The sequence below is a fragment of the Dryobates pubescens genome, chromosome Z (genome assembly GCF_014839835.1).
Source record: "Dryobates pubescens isolate bDryPub1 chromosome Z, bDryPub1.pri, whole genome shotgun sequence".
Classification (NCBI taxonomy): domain Eukaryota; kingdom Metazoa; phylum Chordata; class Aves; order Piciformes; family Picidae; genus Dryobates; species Dryobates pubescens.
In genome coordinates this window covers 40,431,337-40,447,488 of record NC_071657.1, presented here as the reverse complement: position 1 = coordinate 40,447,488, position 16,152 = coordinate 40,431,337, and the positions used below count along the sequence as shown (strand labels likewise).

General features: G+C 47.0%; 1 protein-coding gene across 1 annotated transcript in view; it reads left to right on the top strand.

The window, feature by feature from the left end:
* The window catches only part of SLC49A3 (solute carrier family 49 member 3), a 40,972-nt gene extending 25,054 nt beyond the window's left edge, over positions 1 to 15,918 (top strand). Inside the window, exons 4-10 of the mRNA XM_054178782.1 lie at positions 6,402 to 6,478; positions 6,596 to 6,733; positions 7,322 to 7,438; positions 9,910 to 10,062; positions 10,784 to 10,941; positions 11,893 to 12,005; positions 14,996 to 15,918. Coding sequence (XP_054034757.1) covers positions 6,402 to 6,478; positions 6,596 to 6,733; positions 7,322 to 7,438; positions 9,910 to 10,062; positions 10,784 to 10,941; positions 11,893 to 12,005; positions 14,996 to 15,144 — 905 coding nt within the window. The 3' untranslated portion in view covers positions 15,145 to 15,918. The remainder of the gene's footprint in view (positions 1 to 6,401; positions 6,479 to 6,595; positions 6,734 to 7,321; positions 7,439 to 9,909; positions 10,063 to 10,783; positions 10,942 to 11,892; positions 12,006 to 14,995) is intronic.
* Positions 15,919 to 16,152: the final 234 nt, after the last annotated feature.

Sequence of the window (16,152 nt, the reverse complement as noted above, 5' to 3'; positions counted from 1 at the left end):
TCTTTATGTATAGGAGATCCTCTGGTCCTGTAATATTGTCTTTGGCCCTTAAATGAACTTCCTCCATTAACTTTCTTTTCTTTCTTTCTTGTATTCTTTGTTCTTTCTTGTATTGAGGAGCTCAGCACTGGACTTGGCACTCCAGGGCTGCATAGAGGGGAAAGATCACTGCCTCTCACCTGCTGGCAATGCTCTTCCTAATGCAGACCAGGATGCTGTTGAACACGTTTCTGCAAGGGTATATTGATGGGTCATGGTCAACCTGCAGTCCTCCAGCATCTTGTGTTCTTCTCTGGACAAGGCTTCTAGGCAAGTCACAAGAAGGTGTTTATCCCACTCACTCCCAGTTAGACTCACTTCAGCTTCCAATACATTTACCTATTGGAATCACCCTGTCATCCCTCTATAGTTTGATGGCATTAGGGTACACTGTGCATCAGTCTTCTAGAGCCTTTTACTCCTGAGGGTCTGATGTGTCAGGCCACCAGATCCACACAGTCCACAGTTGTCCCTTTCCTCCACCTTGCTGGAGACAGCGCTGCTCTAATACTGATCAGAGTTGCTCACCTCAGGAAAATTACTTAGAAGTCCCTTCAACAGGATCAGAATCCTTTCAAAAAATCAGCCTTTCTACTGTTTGTGGAATTTCCACTGTAAACTGGAGCATTGTTCTTCCTGGACAAATCCTCTTTTGTGGTTGCTTTTGCTTACAACTCATGTACTCATGGAATTAGGATCAGAGTGGGTTTTCCACTCCAAGTGCTTATATATTCTCTCTGTGGTCACGTAGGCAAAACCACAGGGTACCCTGTGGTGTGTACCTCCAAGAATCTCTCTTGGGCAGGGGAGTCCTTACTCCTAATAGCTGAGATACGAGACTGTACAAATAGGGAGTAGGTTATGTCCTCTTTGAATTGCTGGAACTCGTGTGTCAGTTCCTCCACAGCTGAAACACAGGTCCATATAGGGGAAGAGAGTCCTGCTGGATCTGGCCTAAGGTGGCCAGCCAATTCACCCACTGCTTGTCCTTGGCTTTCTTTCCATGATACTACTGCCAATGAGTTGGCATATGACAGTGGTACACTTCACAGAAACTTCACCATGTGGGTCATGTGGACTTCCATCTGGATTTGTACGTGGCTTCTCATCATTCAGATCATTAGAGATCGCCTCCAGCACAGCTCCCTCAGGTACTGGATACCTCTCTCCATGGTGGTCCACCTTCCTTGAAGGAATATTGCCTGATGTAAGTTGCCTCCAAAGGCTGAGGGTCTGTGTCTCTTTTCCAATAGCCTTGTCAATGCCCCCTTCGATAGACAGTGCTGCTTTGCTTCCCTGCCCTCTAATTCCAAACTACTGGCTTCATTATCCTGGCAATGGAGCAGCCAGGTGATAATGTCCTCCCCTGGACAATGGCTGAAATCCTTTTGCCTGTCTCTCAGCTCTGTCAGGGACAGGTATCAAGTGATTACCTCTGGCTTTTCTTTCTGCTCTTATGATGACACTGGCTCATCATCATTTCTTACAAAGCAAACTGATTTTCATATGTATTCTTTCTTTGTATAGAGGTGATTGCTAGTGGTTCAGCTGCAGCACTTTCTGGTCAGTTTTTAAATCCAGAGACCTTCTCCTGCCCTTGAGGACCCTGAAAAAAAATGTAGACTAGACTAGACTAGACTAGACTAGACTAGAAAAGAATAGAATAGACCAGGTTGGAAGAGACCTTTAAGATTATTGCATCCAACCTATCATCCAACACCACCTAATCAACTAAGCACCCTATCAAGTCTCCTCCTAAACATCTCCAGTGATGGTGACTCCACCACCTCCCTGGGCAGCCCATTCCAATGGGCAATCACTCTCTCTGTGAAGAATTTCTTCCTAGCATCCAGTCTGAACCTCCCCTGGTGCAGCCTGAGACTGTGTCCTCTTGTTCTGGTTGCCTGGCAGAAGAGACCAGCTCCTGTCTGTCTACACCCTCCCTTTCAGGTAGTTGTAGAGAGCAATAAGGTCACCCCTGAGCCTCCTCTTCTCCAGGCTAAGCAACCCCAGCTCCCTCAGCCTCTCCTCGTAGGGCTTGTATTCCAAACCCCTTGCCAACTTTGTTGCCCTTCTCTGGACACATTCCAGCAAAGTCAGCATCTTTCCTAAACTGAGGGGCCCAGAACTGGACACAGGACTTGAGGTGCGGCCTAACCAGTGCAGTGTACAGGGGCAGAATGACCTCCCTGCTCCTGCTGGCCACACTGTTCCTGATGCAGGCCAGGATGCCACTGGCCCTCTTGGCTGCCTGGGCACACTGCAGGTTCATGTTCAGCCTACCATTGGCCCCAGCACATTGCTGTGATTTATGTCTCTCAGGCATTGTCAGGTTGATAACATACTTTTTCTAAATATTTTACTAGTTTGCCAGAATTCTGCACTTGTTCTGGGATAAAATTCCAAAAATTTGAAAACATTGGAGTACGTCCTAAGCACTTGCTCAAACTCTCCCACGCACACTACCACACTGTCTCGGTCCGGAGAGGGAAAGAGACTAGTTCTTTTGAATATTCCCGTGTTGTGAAATTAATAGGCACAAACGAGGCCAAAATATCAGCAGCTAGACTATTTATTACATAGAGAAAATGGAAATAAGAAGGGGAGAGGGAGAAGATAGAGAGGGAGAGAGAGAAGAGAGAGAGAGAAGAGGAAAGGAATCATATTACCACACCCCTCACCCACCCCAAGACAGTTTGAGTCTGTGGAGGAAAGGTGCTGCAGGAGGTGCTGGGTTTGTGCTGTGATCCCTCTGGGCAGCCTGGGTCTGTAGAGAAAGGGTGCTGAAGCTTTGGCTGGAGAATAGATGAGGTCCCTCTGGGCAGCGTGGGTCAGCTCCATGAGTGGCAGCAAGCGGGACTTAGGACACCGAGAGAGTGTTCAGTCTGCTTCCTTCCTTCTCAGCGGCATGGTCCTCCTTCAGCGTTTTTCTCTCTGCGTTTTTCTTCCTTCCATTGCGGTTTTCTTCCTCTGTGTTTTTCTTCCTACTGAGCCAGTAGTGGTCAAGTCTTTTATACAGTTTTTAGTCCTTAGGTATGTGTCCAAGCATTGTCCCTCAGGAATTCAGGAGCCAGGAAATCATAAGTATCCAGATATCGTTCCCCAGGAAATCTTTCTGTGTATTCATGTGAGTTTGGACAGTGGTCTGGATGGAGTGGGGGCAGGGCCTCCGCCTCCTTCCTCTCCATCTCCCTGCCTACCCACTTATCACACATCAGGAGACAGGTGGAGAGTCCATTGACTCATCACCTTCCCTTCCTGGGGGTATCTGATAGCTAGGAATGATCTTGTGATGGCTGGGTCCTTGGGTCATTGTTATAGGCCAGCTGCAGTCCAGTGTTATCACGATGCACTCGCAAGGTGATTTGCATCCAGGATTGGTACTGTCTGGGCAAGCAGCAAGTGATTTTATCTTTGAGTCACACCAGGAGCAGACTCTTACACACACATATCGATCCAGCCTCAGGGCAGATCTCTGGGTGATGCTCTTTGAAACAAAATGTGTAACCTTAAAGAAGACCTGGGACACAGGCCAGAGGGCACAGCAACAGTGCTGGCTGGGACACCCCAAGGATATTCAAAATTCTGAAAAGCTGAGATAGTGTCCCCCTATGTCTTTCCTGTAGGTTAGGTAAGATTACTACTGACTAACAATGCCACATTCAAATACCATCTTGACTTTATGACTAGTGGTATCATTGTGTCATAATTTGACATTATCCATTGTGTCATAATTTGACATTATCCATAATTTGACAGTATCCAGTAATTTGACATTATCCAGATGATAGTCCTGAGATGGAAGTATCACCAGAGGGAATACATAGAGCACATAAGGTTTTACACAACACCACCATGGACTATTTTATAGAGCCACTCAGCAACTGATCCCTGTGCAGCTACTTGCTCCCACACTGTCCCCACTTCCCTCCCTGCTTGGGCCATCTCTCCCATTATATAGCAGGCATGACATCAGTATATTATCAATATCCCATTGGCTGGTTCAGACTGGCTTTTCTGGCTGTGCCCCTTCCCAGCTTCTTGTGAAAAATTAACCCTGTCCTAGCCAGCCAAGGACCCTGTGTCTCCCTCCTAGTGAGAAGGCCAGAACTAGACACAATACTCCATTACTCACTAGTGTTAAGTAGTGGGGGAGAAACACTTCCCACTGACAACACCGCCTAATGCAGTCCAGGGTTCTGGTGGCATTCTTTTTCATGAGGTTGTATTACTGGTTCATGGTCAATTTGTGTCCTTACACCCACACCAGATCCTTCTCTGCAGAGCTGCTTTCCAGTTGGTCAGCTCTAGTGTGTTCTGGTGGAGGGGGTTATTCCTTACAAGGTGCAGGTCTTTACATTTACTCTCAGTGAAAACTTAACAAGGTTACCCTCTGCTCATTTCTCCAGCTTGTTGAGCTTCATCTTAATGGAAGCATAGCCATCACTTCTGTCAGCCTCTTCTCCCAGTGTCACATCATCTGCAAACTGGCTGTGAGTGCACTCTAGCCTACCGTCCATATTTTTCACTGAGGTTAAACTGTGTCAGCCCCTGTACCAAACACTGGGGTTTGCCACTACTGACTAGCCTCCAGTTGGACTTCATGCCAGTGCCAATGATCTCTGGGCCCAGCTGTTTAGCTGACTTTCAATTCACCTCACCTACCTATTCCACTTACCTAGCAGGTATTTCATCAGCTTGGCTGTGATGATGTCATGGGATACATTGTCAACAGCCTTAGGCAAGCTGAGATAAAAATCTTTTACTGTCCTTCCATCATATACCCTTCCATTCATTTCACTGTACAAAGGTATTAGGTTGATTAAGCATTTCTCCTTCACTGATACTCCTGTTCACATTGTTGTTCTTCATGTGTCTGGAAATGGCATGTACAGCATTAGTCATTCCATGACCTTCTCAGGGATCAAAGTGAGACTGAAAGGTCTGAAGGGTGGCCTTATCTGACTGAAGTGAAGAAGGCATTGAGAGGCTTGACCTTTTCCATATTGTTTGTCACCAAGTTTCCAGCCCCAGCTAGCAGCAGGCCCACATTCTCCCTGACCTTCTTGCTGCCATTCTTGTTGCCCTTCACCAGCCCGAATTCCACATTGGCCTTGGCTTTCCTAACCCCATCCCTGCACACTAGCAGGAAATCACATTCACCTGTTGACTGTTTGCAAAACTTTGTCTTAGAGTTAAAAAAATGTTTCTTGCAATTTTGGACATTCCCAGCTGAGTCCCAGGAAGTGCTACTTCATATACTGTTCATTTCCATCCCTGTAACAATGCAACCCCCTACCCCAGCACAGACAGGTGCCCAAGATTCTTTTCTGCCATGTGAATTTTAGAGTTGGTAGCAGAGATCAAATTGTATGCCTGCTTGGGCTTTACTTGAGGAACTATATTGACTTGAAAGGGTGTTGGGAATGACCTAGTGTTTCTCCAGGAAGCTGCCTGCTTTTTATGTGCCTTTGGCAAAGAAGACCAATGGCATCCTGGTGACCATTGGAAAGAGCATTGACAGAAGCTTGAGGGAGGTCTCCTGTCCACATCCTAAGAACTGTGTCTAGTACAAGGCTCCTCAGTACCAGAAGGACATAGACATATTACTGAAGTCCAGCCAAGAGCCACTAAGATTATTAAGGGAATAGAATATCTGTCATGCTAACCAAGGCTAAGAGAGCTAGACTGTTCACCTAGAGGCAGGCTCAGGGGGAATCTTATCTATATATGCGCCTAATTGCACAGGAGGACTAAAGAAGTAAAGTACCTCTATTTGTTACTGCTGCTATGTATCCTTAGGACCAGATGCATCTGCCTTCATTTTGTCTCTTCATCTTGGCATTTACTGAGGCAGCCTCATGATCATGGGGACACAATAATTTTCAGAGGAAAAGCAGTATACAGGAGTTAGAGGTTGTGGTATGCTAGGAAAAATTCTTCACAGAAAGAGTGATTGGCCATTGGAATGGGCTGCCCAGGGAGGTGGTGGAGTCACCATCCCTGGAAGTGTTTAAAAAAAGACTGGATGAGGCACCTAGTACCAGGGGTTAGTTGATTAGCATGGTGCTGGGTGATAGGTTGGACTTCATGATCTTGGTGGTCTTTTCCAACTTAACGCTGTGATTCTGTGAACTGGGTTTGTAAAATGGACTTCATGACAGGGAGGGAAGATTTGTGGCAGCAGTAGGATCCACAGTCAACTTCTACAAACATTCCTTTCCTGGTTTCTCCTTATATATGCCTTGTTCTGTCCTCACTCACTGTTCTGCTGCACACTGCAGCTCAGGTGCTGACTAGCAGTAGGGGTGTACACATGATCTGACTGCTTGCATGAATAAAGTGTCTCTCTTTCTTTCCAGCCAATCCCTTGGGTATTCTTATAGCAAACGTGCTGTCACCTGCACTAGTTCCTGAAGGAAAACACATCCCATTGATGGTAAATGAAAACTGCTTTAATCAGCCAGCTGGGATGATTAAGGTCCTGCTGATATATTTATTGGGAGGCAGTGGGACTGGAGAGACTGGTGACATGTCTTTACTTTATGTTGTGTAGTTGGGTGTTTATGCTGTCCCAGCAGTAACAGCCTGTGCTCTAGCAACTCTGGGGATTCATGAGAAGGTTCCACCAACACCTCCTTCAGCCAGTGCCACTAATTCCACCTCCCAGCCATTCCTCACGGGGCTCAAAATGGTAAGTGTTGTAGCACAGACAGATACAAGAGTTGCCAGACACGAAATCCTGCTGACAAAGCAGACTCCGAACTCCATTGCACCGACTTGATGATCCTTGGGGTCTCTTCCAACCTTAGTTACTGTGATACTGTGAACCCATCATGAAAAGTCCCCTGAAGGAGAATAGGACCCCTTCCTTCTGGAGGGGAGTGGAAGCTGCTCACAGCAAAGCTGTGAGAGGGGATGTCTGACCTTTCAGCTGTGAGCTGGCTGCTGTTCAGCTAGCTCAAACAAGCCCACTTGGGCTCTCCAAGAGAACTATACAGCCTAAGCCTACTGAGCAGGTATAGTAATAGGTAGGACAGCACATGGCAAACTAAAGGATGACTTTGTGCACTGAAGTGATACTTCCTCCCTACATGGTCCCCATTTTAAGTTGTCCTCTGGCTGAACTGCCAAGAAAAAGCCAAAGTCCTCTAATGATCATATGCCCTTTCAGCATTTCCAGACATTTCCAGCATTTCAGGGGCACTGACCCCAGTTTCTGTACTGTTACAGACAGCCTTTTTTCCCTTCATTTGTTTAAATGTTAACTTTTTTTCTTCAGCTCTTGGGAAACAAATCATACATCATCCTGGCAGTGTGCTTTGGTGGAGGAATTGGGATGTTCACCTGCTTCTCAGCCCTGCTAGAACAGATCCTTTGTGAAAAGGGGTATTCAAATGTGAGTATTCTTCCTTTCCTCCCCATTGTCCCATCATCCAAAATACAATTAACTTTTCCCTGATAAGGGAATCAGAGCAAAATGAAGACAGCCAAATATGCTGCACTGTCTCCCATCTGATTTGCTTACTCTATGTAGTATAGGTTAAGCAGTACATTCATCCAGAGCACAGTCTTTCAGTAATGGATGATCTGTGGTTTCTTTACTGCCAGAGACCAGGCTCTCATTTGCAAATGAAAAGCCTTTACTCTTGAAACGCTTGTTTTTATTAAGATGCTTCAGAGCACTGATGTCTGTGCAGTCTTCTGATGCCTTCCCCAGGGTGGGGCCCAGGTAGGCCCTAGAGTGAAGCTAAAGGCAGGCTGATGCAAGCACCTTTTCCTCTTTGCACAGTCTTTCATGACTGTAGTAGAGGGTAGCAGAGAATCACAGAATGTCAGGGGCTGGAAGGGACCTCGAGAAATCATTAGTCCAACCCCCACTGCCAGAGCAGGATCACCTACACCAGATCACACAGGAACTCATCCAGGCAGGGCTTGAATATCTCCAGAGACGGAGACTCCACAACCCTGCCTTGGGCAGCCTGCTCCAGTGTTCCATCATCCTCACAGTGAAATAATTCTTCCTCATGTTTACATGGAACTTCCTATGCCTCAACTTCCACCCATTGCCCCTTGTCCTGTCACTGGGCATCAACAGGAAGAACCTGGCTCCATCCTCTTGGCACTCACCCTTTTTACGTATTTATAAACATTAACAAGGTCACCCCTTAGTCTCCTCCAAGCTGAAGAGCCCCAGCTCCCTCAGTTTCTCCTCACAAGGAGGATGTTCCACTCCCTTAATAATTTCTGTGGCTTTGTGCTGGACTCTCTCAAGCAGTTCCCTGTCCTTCTTGAACTGGGGGCTCAGAATTGGACACAATATTCCAGATGTGGCCACAGCTGGGCAGAGTAGAGAGGAAGGAGAGCCTCTCTCAACCTACTGACCACACCCCTTCTGATACACCCCAGAATGGCATTTGCCTTCTTGGCCACAAGAGCACTTTGCTGGTTCATGGTCAGCCTTCCATCCACTAGGACTTCTAGGTCCTTTCTCCCTTCCCTGCTCTCCAGCAGGTCCATTCCCAACTTATATTGATCCATGGGGTTGTTCTTTCCCAGGTGCAAGACTCTACACTTGCCCTTGTTGAACATCATTAAATTTTTCGCTGCCCACCTCTGCAGCCTGTCCAAGTTCCACTGAATGGCAGCACAGCCTTCTGGTGTGTCAGCCACTCCTCCCAGTTTTGTTTCATCAGCAAACTTGCTGACAATCCACTCTGTGCCCTCATCCAGGTCCTTAATGAATGAATATATTGAACACTGGTTCCAGTACTGACCCCTGAGGGACTCCACAGGTCACAAGTACTGACAGCTGTTTCCCCATCCTTCCTATGACATCAGCCAGGTGCTGCTTTTTCAGTTGAGTGCAGCTGGTTCACAGGTGGCTCCTCCTGCTCTCTACCTGTGGTAGCTAAGGGCTTCTTCAGGCAGGAAGCACTTCAGTCCTGCTGCTTGCACCTCTATGGAGGTCCTCTTAAAGTACCTCTCCAGCTGTCAGCAGATACATAGCTACATTTTTGGTCTCTGTCCGCCCCTTCTCAACTCCCAGAACTGATCACCTAGCTCAGCACTCCATAGCCAGGTCATGTTTGCACACTCTGTTGGCTTTTATCTGGAAACCTTTTCAACTTCGCAGCCTTACTTTCTGTGCATGTTTTTTGTCCGTGTAACTGGGTTGCCTGGCCCTTTAGCTCACAAAAGGTATTCAAGATACCCTTTCCTTCCTGTCTGCCCCTGAGGCTGCAAAAAAATGTTTATCCATGTATGTTAAAGGTTCCTTTTTTTTCAGCATTGGTGTCCACATTTGAATTCTTACAGAGCTGAAAGAGGAGGACAAGCAAAGATTGTCACTGCAGGCAAAGAGCATGTAACCTATCTTAACTACTGCTCATGGCCTCTCTAGTTAAATCTCCTTCCTACAGTCAGGCAATGTCATGTCTCATCACCAGTGAACAACGCCAGGAGCATAACCATAACAGGAACAGATTGCACAGCAGCTGGACCTGTTACGCCCTGTGTGGACAAGGCACCTGATTGCCCATGGAGGAGCCAACAACAATTTCATGCCTAGGCTGGAGCATTCAGTCCCAGGAAACTGCTGCTGCTCTGCACACAGCCTCCTTTATAAGGTGTGCAGAGGCTTACCATCTGTTGAGTACTGTCTCCACACACGTGTAGCACCACTCACACCCCACTATTTATTTGGTGCTTGGAGCCCTGTGGCGGCCTCAGCTATTGCAATGGGCAGGGAAGCTTTTTCTACCTCAGTAAGTGGTAGGAAACCACTAGCAGCAAGCATATGCATTGGTGACATAAAAACCTCTTTCCTAACTGCTCTAGTTGCTCAGTTACTTGTTCTTCTGCCTCCAGGAATTTGCTGGCCTGAATGGTGCACTGTTCACAGTGTGTGGCTTGTTGGGTGCTTTCCTGCTAGGCATTTATGTCGACCGGACAAGAAAGTTCATAGAGTCTACCAAGATTTGTTTCTGTCTGAGTGCACTTGCCAGCATCATGTTTGCAGTGGTGAGTTCTCCCTTACATCACATCATACCACTGGACTTACTTCTGTTGCAATCTGGTAAATCATTAGCTTAAGTCAAGGTCATTTGATGTCACAGTATTTATTAAGCCCCATGTTATGCTTTAGGATTTTCTTGGGTCTAGGAATGTTCTAAAGAACCCTTTACTGAGGATTTCACAGTCACTGTGCAGCCTGCTTTAGGATATACATACAGTGGCATAATTTTACTTTCTTACCTTGATCACCAAGTTTGTACACTGGCCCTGAGACCATTATTTCAAAAAAATAAATGGAATTGATAAATATCTGTCGTACAAAAATGAGCAACAGTGCCATAGCTTTACCAAGACAGGCTTTTAAGAGTGGTGGGTGCCAGGAATGTAAGATTAGCAGAAGGGGCCTAGTTATGTGCCTAGTTCTGCAGTGGTTCTTCAAAGAAGACAAGACAAGGAAAGTGCAGAAAAGGAGGTCACTTGAATCTAGCTAGGAGAGGAATGCAGAACATGGAGACTTTACACCACAGGCCTTGCTTAAATTCAACAAACTGCATTATGTAGCCATTTGTTGGTTCTGGAGGGTTGGAGGTAAAATAGAGATTTCAGGAACACATAGGGAAAGTACTGGTGGGAAAAATGAGCCTTTGGGACTTCCTGCAAGTTATGGGTTCAGAAACTTTCTGTGCAACAGGGCTGACGGAGACTGGTGTTGCTTTTCTGCCTTCAGGCTTCTCGGTTCAGACATCAGGATGTCATGCTGGCCATCACCAGCTCGCTCTTTGGTTTCTTTGGGTTTGCCATCTACCCCATTGCCATGGAGCTGGCTGTGGAGTGCTCCTACCCCGTGGGAGAGGGCACATCTACAGGCCTGATTTTTGTTGCAAGGTAAGCAGGCAGGTTAAATCAAATTAACAGCAGAGTATGGGTTCAAATGCATACACACACAGGTCTGGATGCAGCTAAAGAAAAGCTAGCCATCCTGCTGAATTTCTGTTTGGTGTCCATGTTTGTGACCATGGCAAGGGGAAAGCTGGCTGGGTCTGAAGAGCTAGATGTTTTAAAACAAGAAATATGTGGAACTTCTCTCAAGTAAAGCAAGGGTATTTCCCTTTCTTGGCAAAAGCAGGATTTAACCATGCCTAGCATCACCTACCTTTCAAGCAGATGGGGGCTCTGTGCTGCTGAGGGAGATGGGGCTCAACACTTTTAGGGCAAGAGGTCACAGCAGATGTGGCAAGGACAATCCTGCCCATGATCACCATACATGCTTGGGATTGCTACTGGACTGCTACAGGAGTGACTCACTGGAGTGTTAAGCAGTGATATACCTGGCCTGGTGTGTGTGTCAGGTGCAGAAGCAGCAGCAAGAAACATTGCTCAAAGAGCAGCATTAGATACCACCTTTGAAGGCTGTTGTCTTCCACTGGTTGTGGACTTTCTTGCTGCTGCCAGCCAGATATGAATGAGGAGGATGAAGTCATAGCCCGACTTTTTCCCATCCTCATCCCTGCAGTGAGAGGTATTTCCAACTCTCTGCCCAATGACTACACCTCATCTCCTTGACAACTGGAGACAATTGCCCTGGCTCTAGAGGGAGTTTGTAGTGGTCCTGTCACACAGCTCCATGACAGGGAGTGTGCTGAAGGGCTGACCTGTGCACCCTGTGAGCCAGGGACAGTAAACCAAGTGCATAGGACAGAGGAAGACACTTTCTCTGCTAGAAGAACCCTGCTCCAGAAAGAGGCCTTGCTTTCTTCCTGCTGGGGAAGCTGGTCTTGTCTACAGCACTGATGGATCAGGAAGGCACCATAACTACATGTTGGGTTCTCCCCACAGCCAGATTGAAGGTGTGATTTTAATGATTCTGCTACAAGCCCTCACTGTGCGTGTTTCTGAAGATCCATCCTCCACCTGTGCCCTTGACCAGGATGGGGCCCTGGACTGGACAAGTAAGTATATCCTTGGGAAATAATGCTGGATGGTTAGTTTCACCCCACATACCTGGTTACTGATTATACAGAACAGGCTGAAGTACTCGATGACTTCTTCAGTCTTTACTGATAACCACTTGAGCCTCACCACTCAAGTCAGAGAGGACAATGGCTGGGTCTGGACAAGAGGACAACCATCTGCAGTAAGTGCAGATTTGGTCTGGGAACAGCTAAAGAAGCTGAAGGTGCACAAGTCCATGGGACCTGATGACATAGATCTATGAGTTGTGAAAAAAATGGCAGCCAAGGTTGCTAGGCCACTAGCCATCATATTTGAGAAGTCATGGCAGTCTGGCAAAGTTCCCACAGATTGGAAAAGGGGAAACATAATCCTCATTTGTAAAAAGGAGAGTAAAGAAAACCCAGGGAACTACAGTCCAGCTAGTCTCACCTCTGTGCCAGGTGAGATCATGGAGCAGATGCTCTTGCTAACTGTGCTAAGACACATGGAAAATCACAAGGTGATTGGTGACAGCCATCATGGCTTCACAAAGGGTAAATCATGCCTGACAAATGTGGTGGCCTTGTATGACAGAGTTACAACTCTGGTAGATATGGGAAGAGCAACCATGTCATCTACCTGGACTTGTGCAAGGCATTTGATACTGTCCCTCATGACATCCTTGTCTCTGAGATGGAGAGAGATGGACTTGATGGATGGACCACACGATGGATGAGGAACTGGCTGGCTGGACTCAAAGGGTTGTGATCAGTCAATGTCCAGGTGGAGATCAGTGACAAGTGTATTTCCTCAGGGATCTGTGCTGGATCCAAGGCTGTTTAAGGTCTTTGTCAGCAGCATCAACACTGGCATTGAATGCACCCTCAGCAAATTTGCCAATTACGCCCAGCTGTGTGGTGCAGTGGACTCAATTGAGGGAAACAGTGCTGTCCAGAAGGATCTTGACAGGCTTGAGAAGTGGACCAGTGCTGACTTCATGAGGTTCAACAAGTCAAGTGCAAGGTCCTGCATCAGGGTTGAGCCAGCCTCAGGCCCAAATACAGGCTGGGTGCAGAGTGGGTTGAGAGTAGCTTGAAGAGAGAGACTTGGGTGTATTGATTGGTGAGAAGCGCAACATGAATTGGCTGTGAGCTCATGCAGCCCAGAAGGCAAATCATATCCTAGGCCACATCAAGAGGAGTGTGGACAGCAGGTCAAGAGAGCTGATTAGTCTGCCCTTTAGTCTGCTCTTGTGAGACCCCACCTTGAATACAGCATGCAGTTCTGGTGTCCCCATCATAAGAAGGACACGGAGCTGTTGGAGCAAGTCCAGAGGAGGGCCACAAAGATAATCTAAGGGCTGGAACACCTCTGCTGTGAGGACAAGTTGAAGGTGCTGGGTTTGTTCAGCCTGGAGAAGCCTCTGGCAGGACCTTACAGCTGCCTTCAAATACCTGAAGGGATCCCTCAGGAAGACTGAGAGGGATTTTTCAGAAGGGTGTCCAGTGATAGGGCAAGGGGGAATGGTTTTAAGTGGAGGTAGAGTAAATTTAGACTGGACTTTAGGAAGTAGTTCTTCAGTATAAGGGTGGTGAGACTCTCAAACAGGTTTCCCAGGGACATAGTGAATGTCTCCTCCCTGGCAGGTGTTCAAGGCCAGGCTGGATGAGGCCTTGAGCAGCTGAGTCTGGTTGAGAGGTGTCCCCATGGCTGGGAGGTTGCAGTAGGTGATTTGTAAGGTCTCTTCCAATCCAAGCTGTTCTGATTCTACACCACATTTCCGTTTCTTTTGTAGATAGACAGGAGAAGAAACTGCAACTAAGATGGACAGGAACATAAATGTGTTTTTACTGCAGGCTAAACCCTGGTCTTGATCTCTCAGGTGGTTCATATTTATGTAATACTGGCACTAAGTCCTGGGGACACATTGTGACACAAAGGCTGGGAAACACCTTTGTTGCAGTTTGAGCTGGGTGCCCCCCTGGTGTGTTCATTTCCTGTGTCCAGAAGTCCAGCCCAGAGGGGTGGACACAGGAAATTGTGTGTATTTCCTACCATAATTCTTTGCACCACTCTAAGATCCAGTGCGGAGTCTAGCACTGTCTCTTTTCTTCCTCCTCCGCCAGCCGGTAACTGGGGGAGATGTCTGCTGGCTTTGGGCCTGGCTAGGCCCAAGGCCACGGGGGGATGGGCAGTCTCAGGCCTGGCCAGCTGAGACTAGCCCAGCAGAGGGAGGGAGAAGAAGGAGCCCTGAGGGTCTCGGGTGTACCCTCAGGTGGGAATGGGATGCCTCTGGGTTTGCTTTGGGATCTTTGTCACTGCACTTTGGGTTTTCTGTAACATTCACTGCTTTCTATTTAAACTTTCATCACTTTTGCAATCCGTTTGTCTGAGTGTTTTATTCCTGCCCGTGGTGGGGAGAGAGGGGGCTGCCTCAACCCAGCACAACCTTTTAAATATACCATGCTTAGTTGAGCAAAAACTTCGCAGATCAAGCTCCACTAGCTGACAAGGAGCAAGGCTTCACAGTAACTGCCAGCAGTTTAACTGCTTCATGTCTGAAAGCCTGCAACTCTCCCTCTCATCAGATCAGAGCTGGATCTCATGATTAGTTACCCATTCCTACTCATTTCATGTTCTGAGACATGCAGGGATGTCTGCAGGGAAGGGCATGGAGGTATCTGAGACTAATGGAATGAGAATGTAACTACTCCCAAGCCTTTAAGATGTGGTTGTTTTTTTTTTTTTTCCTTTGGAAAGGGTTATTTCAACACAAAGTTTGATTACAAAATTTATCCTTAGTGAACTTTTGCTACACAGTACTCTAGGATAATATAACCTATGTGGACCTGTTCTCATATGAAACTCAAGTGAGCTGTACACTCATCCTCAGGTGTAGCGCTTGGGAGATCAGCTGGGATGTGCAGTTCCAGGGGACCTGACCTCTAGATTTCTGCAGTTGTGAGGGGTTGTGAATCCACTGTCTAACAGTGTGCCTTCTTTGCAGCTGCAGTACTGGTGCTGGCTGGTCTTTGCAGCGCTATGGCTTGTTTCTACGTTGCCTTCTTCCACACTGACTACAAGCGGCTCCGTGCTGAAAGAAACAACAGTGATTTGGTCAAAGCAGAAGATACAGCAAATGTTCCTGAAGCCTAACCGAGCCAAAAGGAGGATGCCATAGGCCCAGTAAAGAAAGAACTCAAGCCTGTGGGCAGGGACCATGACTGCAAATGCCCATCTGGCACATGGGGATATCCAGGACCTGCTGTACAAGAAGCAAGGCCTAGAGGAGAGTAACTGAGCACCTTTGCTGTGCCTTCGTCCGTCTTGTATTTATTTATTAGCTCATGCTGCAAGGCAGGCTATGCTTCCAGAAAGGGTAGAGTGGGACTGGACAGCTATGCAGGTAACAGGGATTTTTAGCTGACTTGATTCAAGATAAAGAAATGTTGCAGAGGAGAGGTGCAGCATATTTCAGTCACTTTTTCATTTTCTTGTACCTGGATCAGTGTGAAGGTTTCAGAGAAGTGGAAACCATGGGTATCACAAACCTGGGGGGAAACTTCTGTTTAAGGGCTGTGGTTCTTGTATAGCATAACAACTCTTCCACTGTAAGGCTGGGGCTAATTATGCCTCAACTAATGTGGTAGGAACTAGAGCATCCTTCCATTGCAGCAGAAAAGTGTAGGTATGTGATCTGAAATATGTCTGTCACAATGAGCTGCTTTGTCCTCTCCTACAAATAGGAAAAGAAAAGCTTGCTCTGCAGTGCCACCAGTAAGCAGCAGAAGTTAAATACAGTAGCATTCCTCACCCTCTGGGTCCCCTGCCAGATGCTGAGACATTCAGGATGAACTTGTTTTACTTGAGCTTCTCTTTTGTTTTTCCACCAGTCCAGCAATTACAGTGATTTACATTTTCCACAAGACAAACCTGACGGTGTAAGTTTAGTGTAGTATTGCCTCCTCAGGTGAAGTCATGCTCTCCTATAGAGGAACACTTAGAAGGCAGCTCACTTTTTTAGGAGTGACACAGTACTGCTTGGTGTGTTGGAATCTGGCAGGAGAGATAGCAAAGATGACCACTTAGCAAATGTAGGGACTCCTAAGTTTCTGCAGATGATGGGTACTTCTGGGGAAAGACCAAGTAAGAAAAAACATCAAC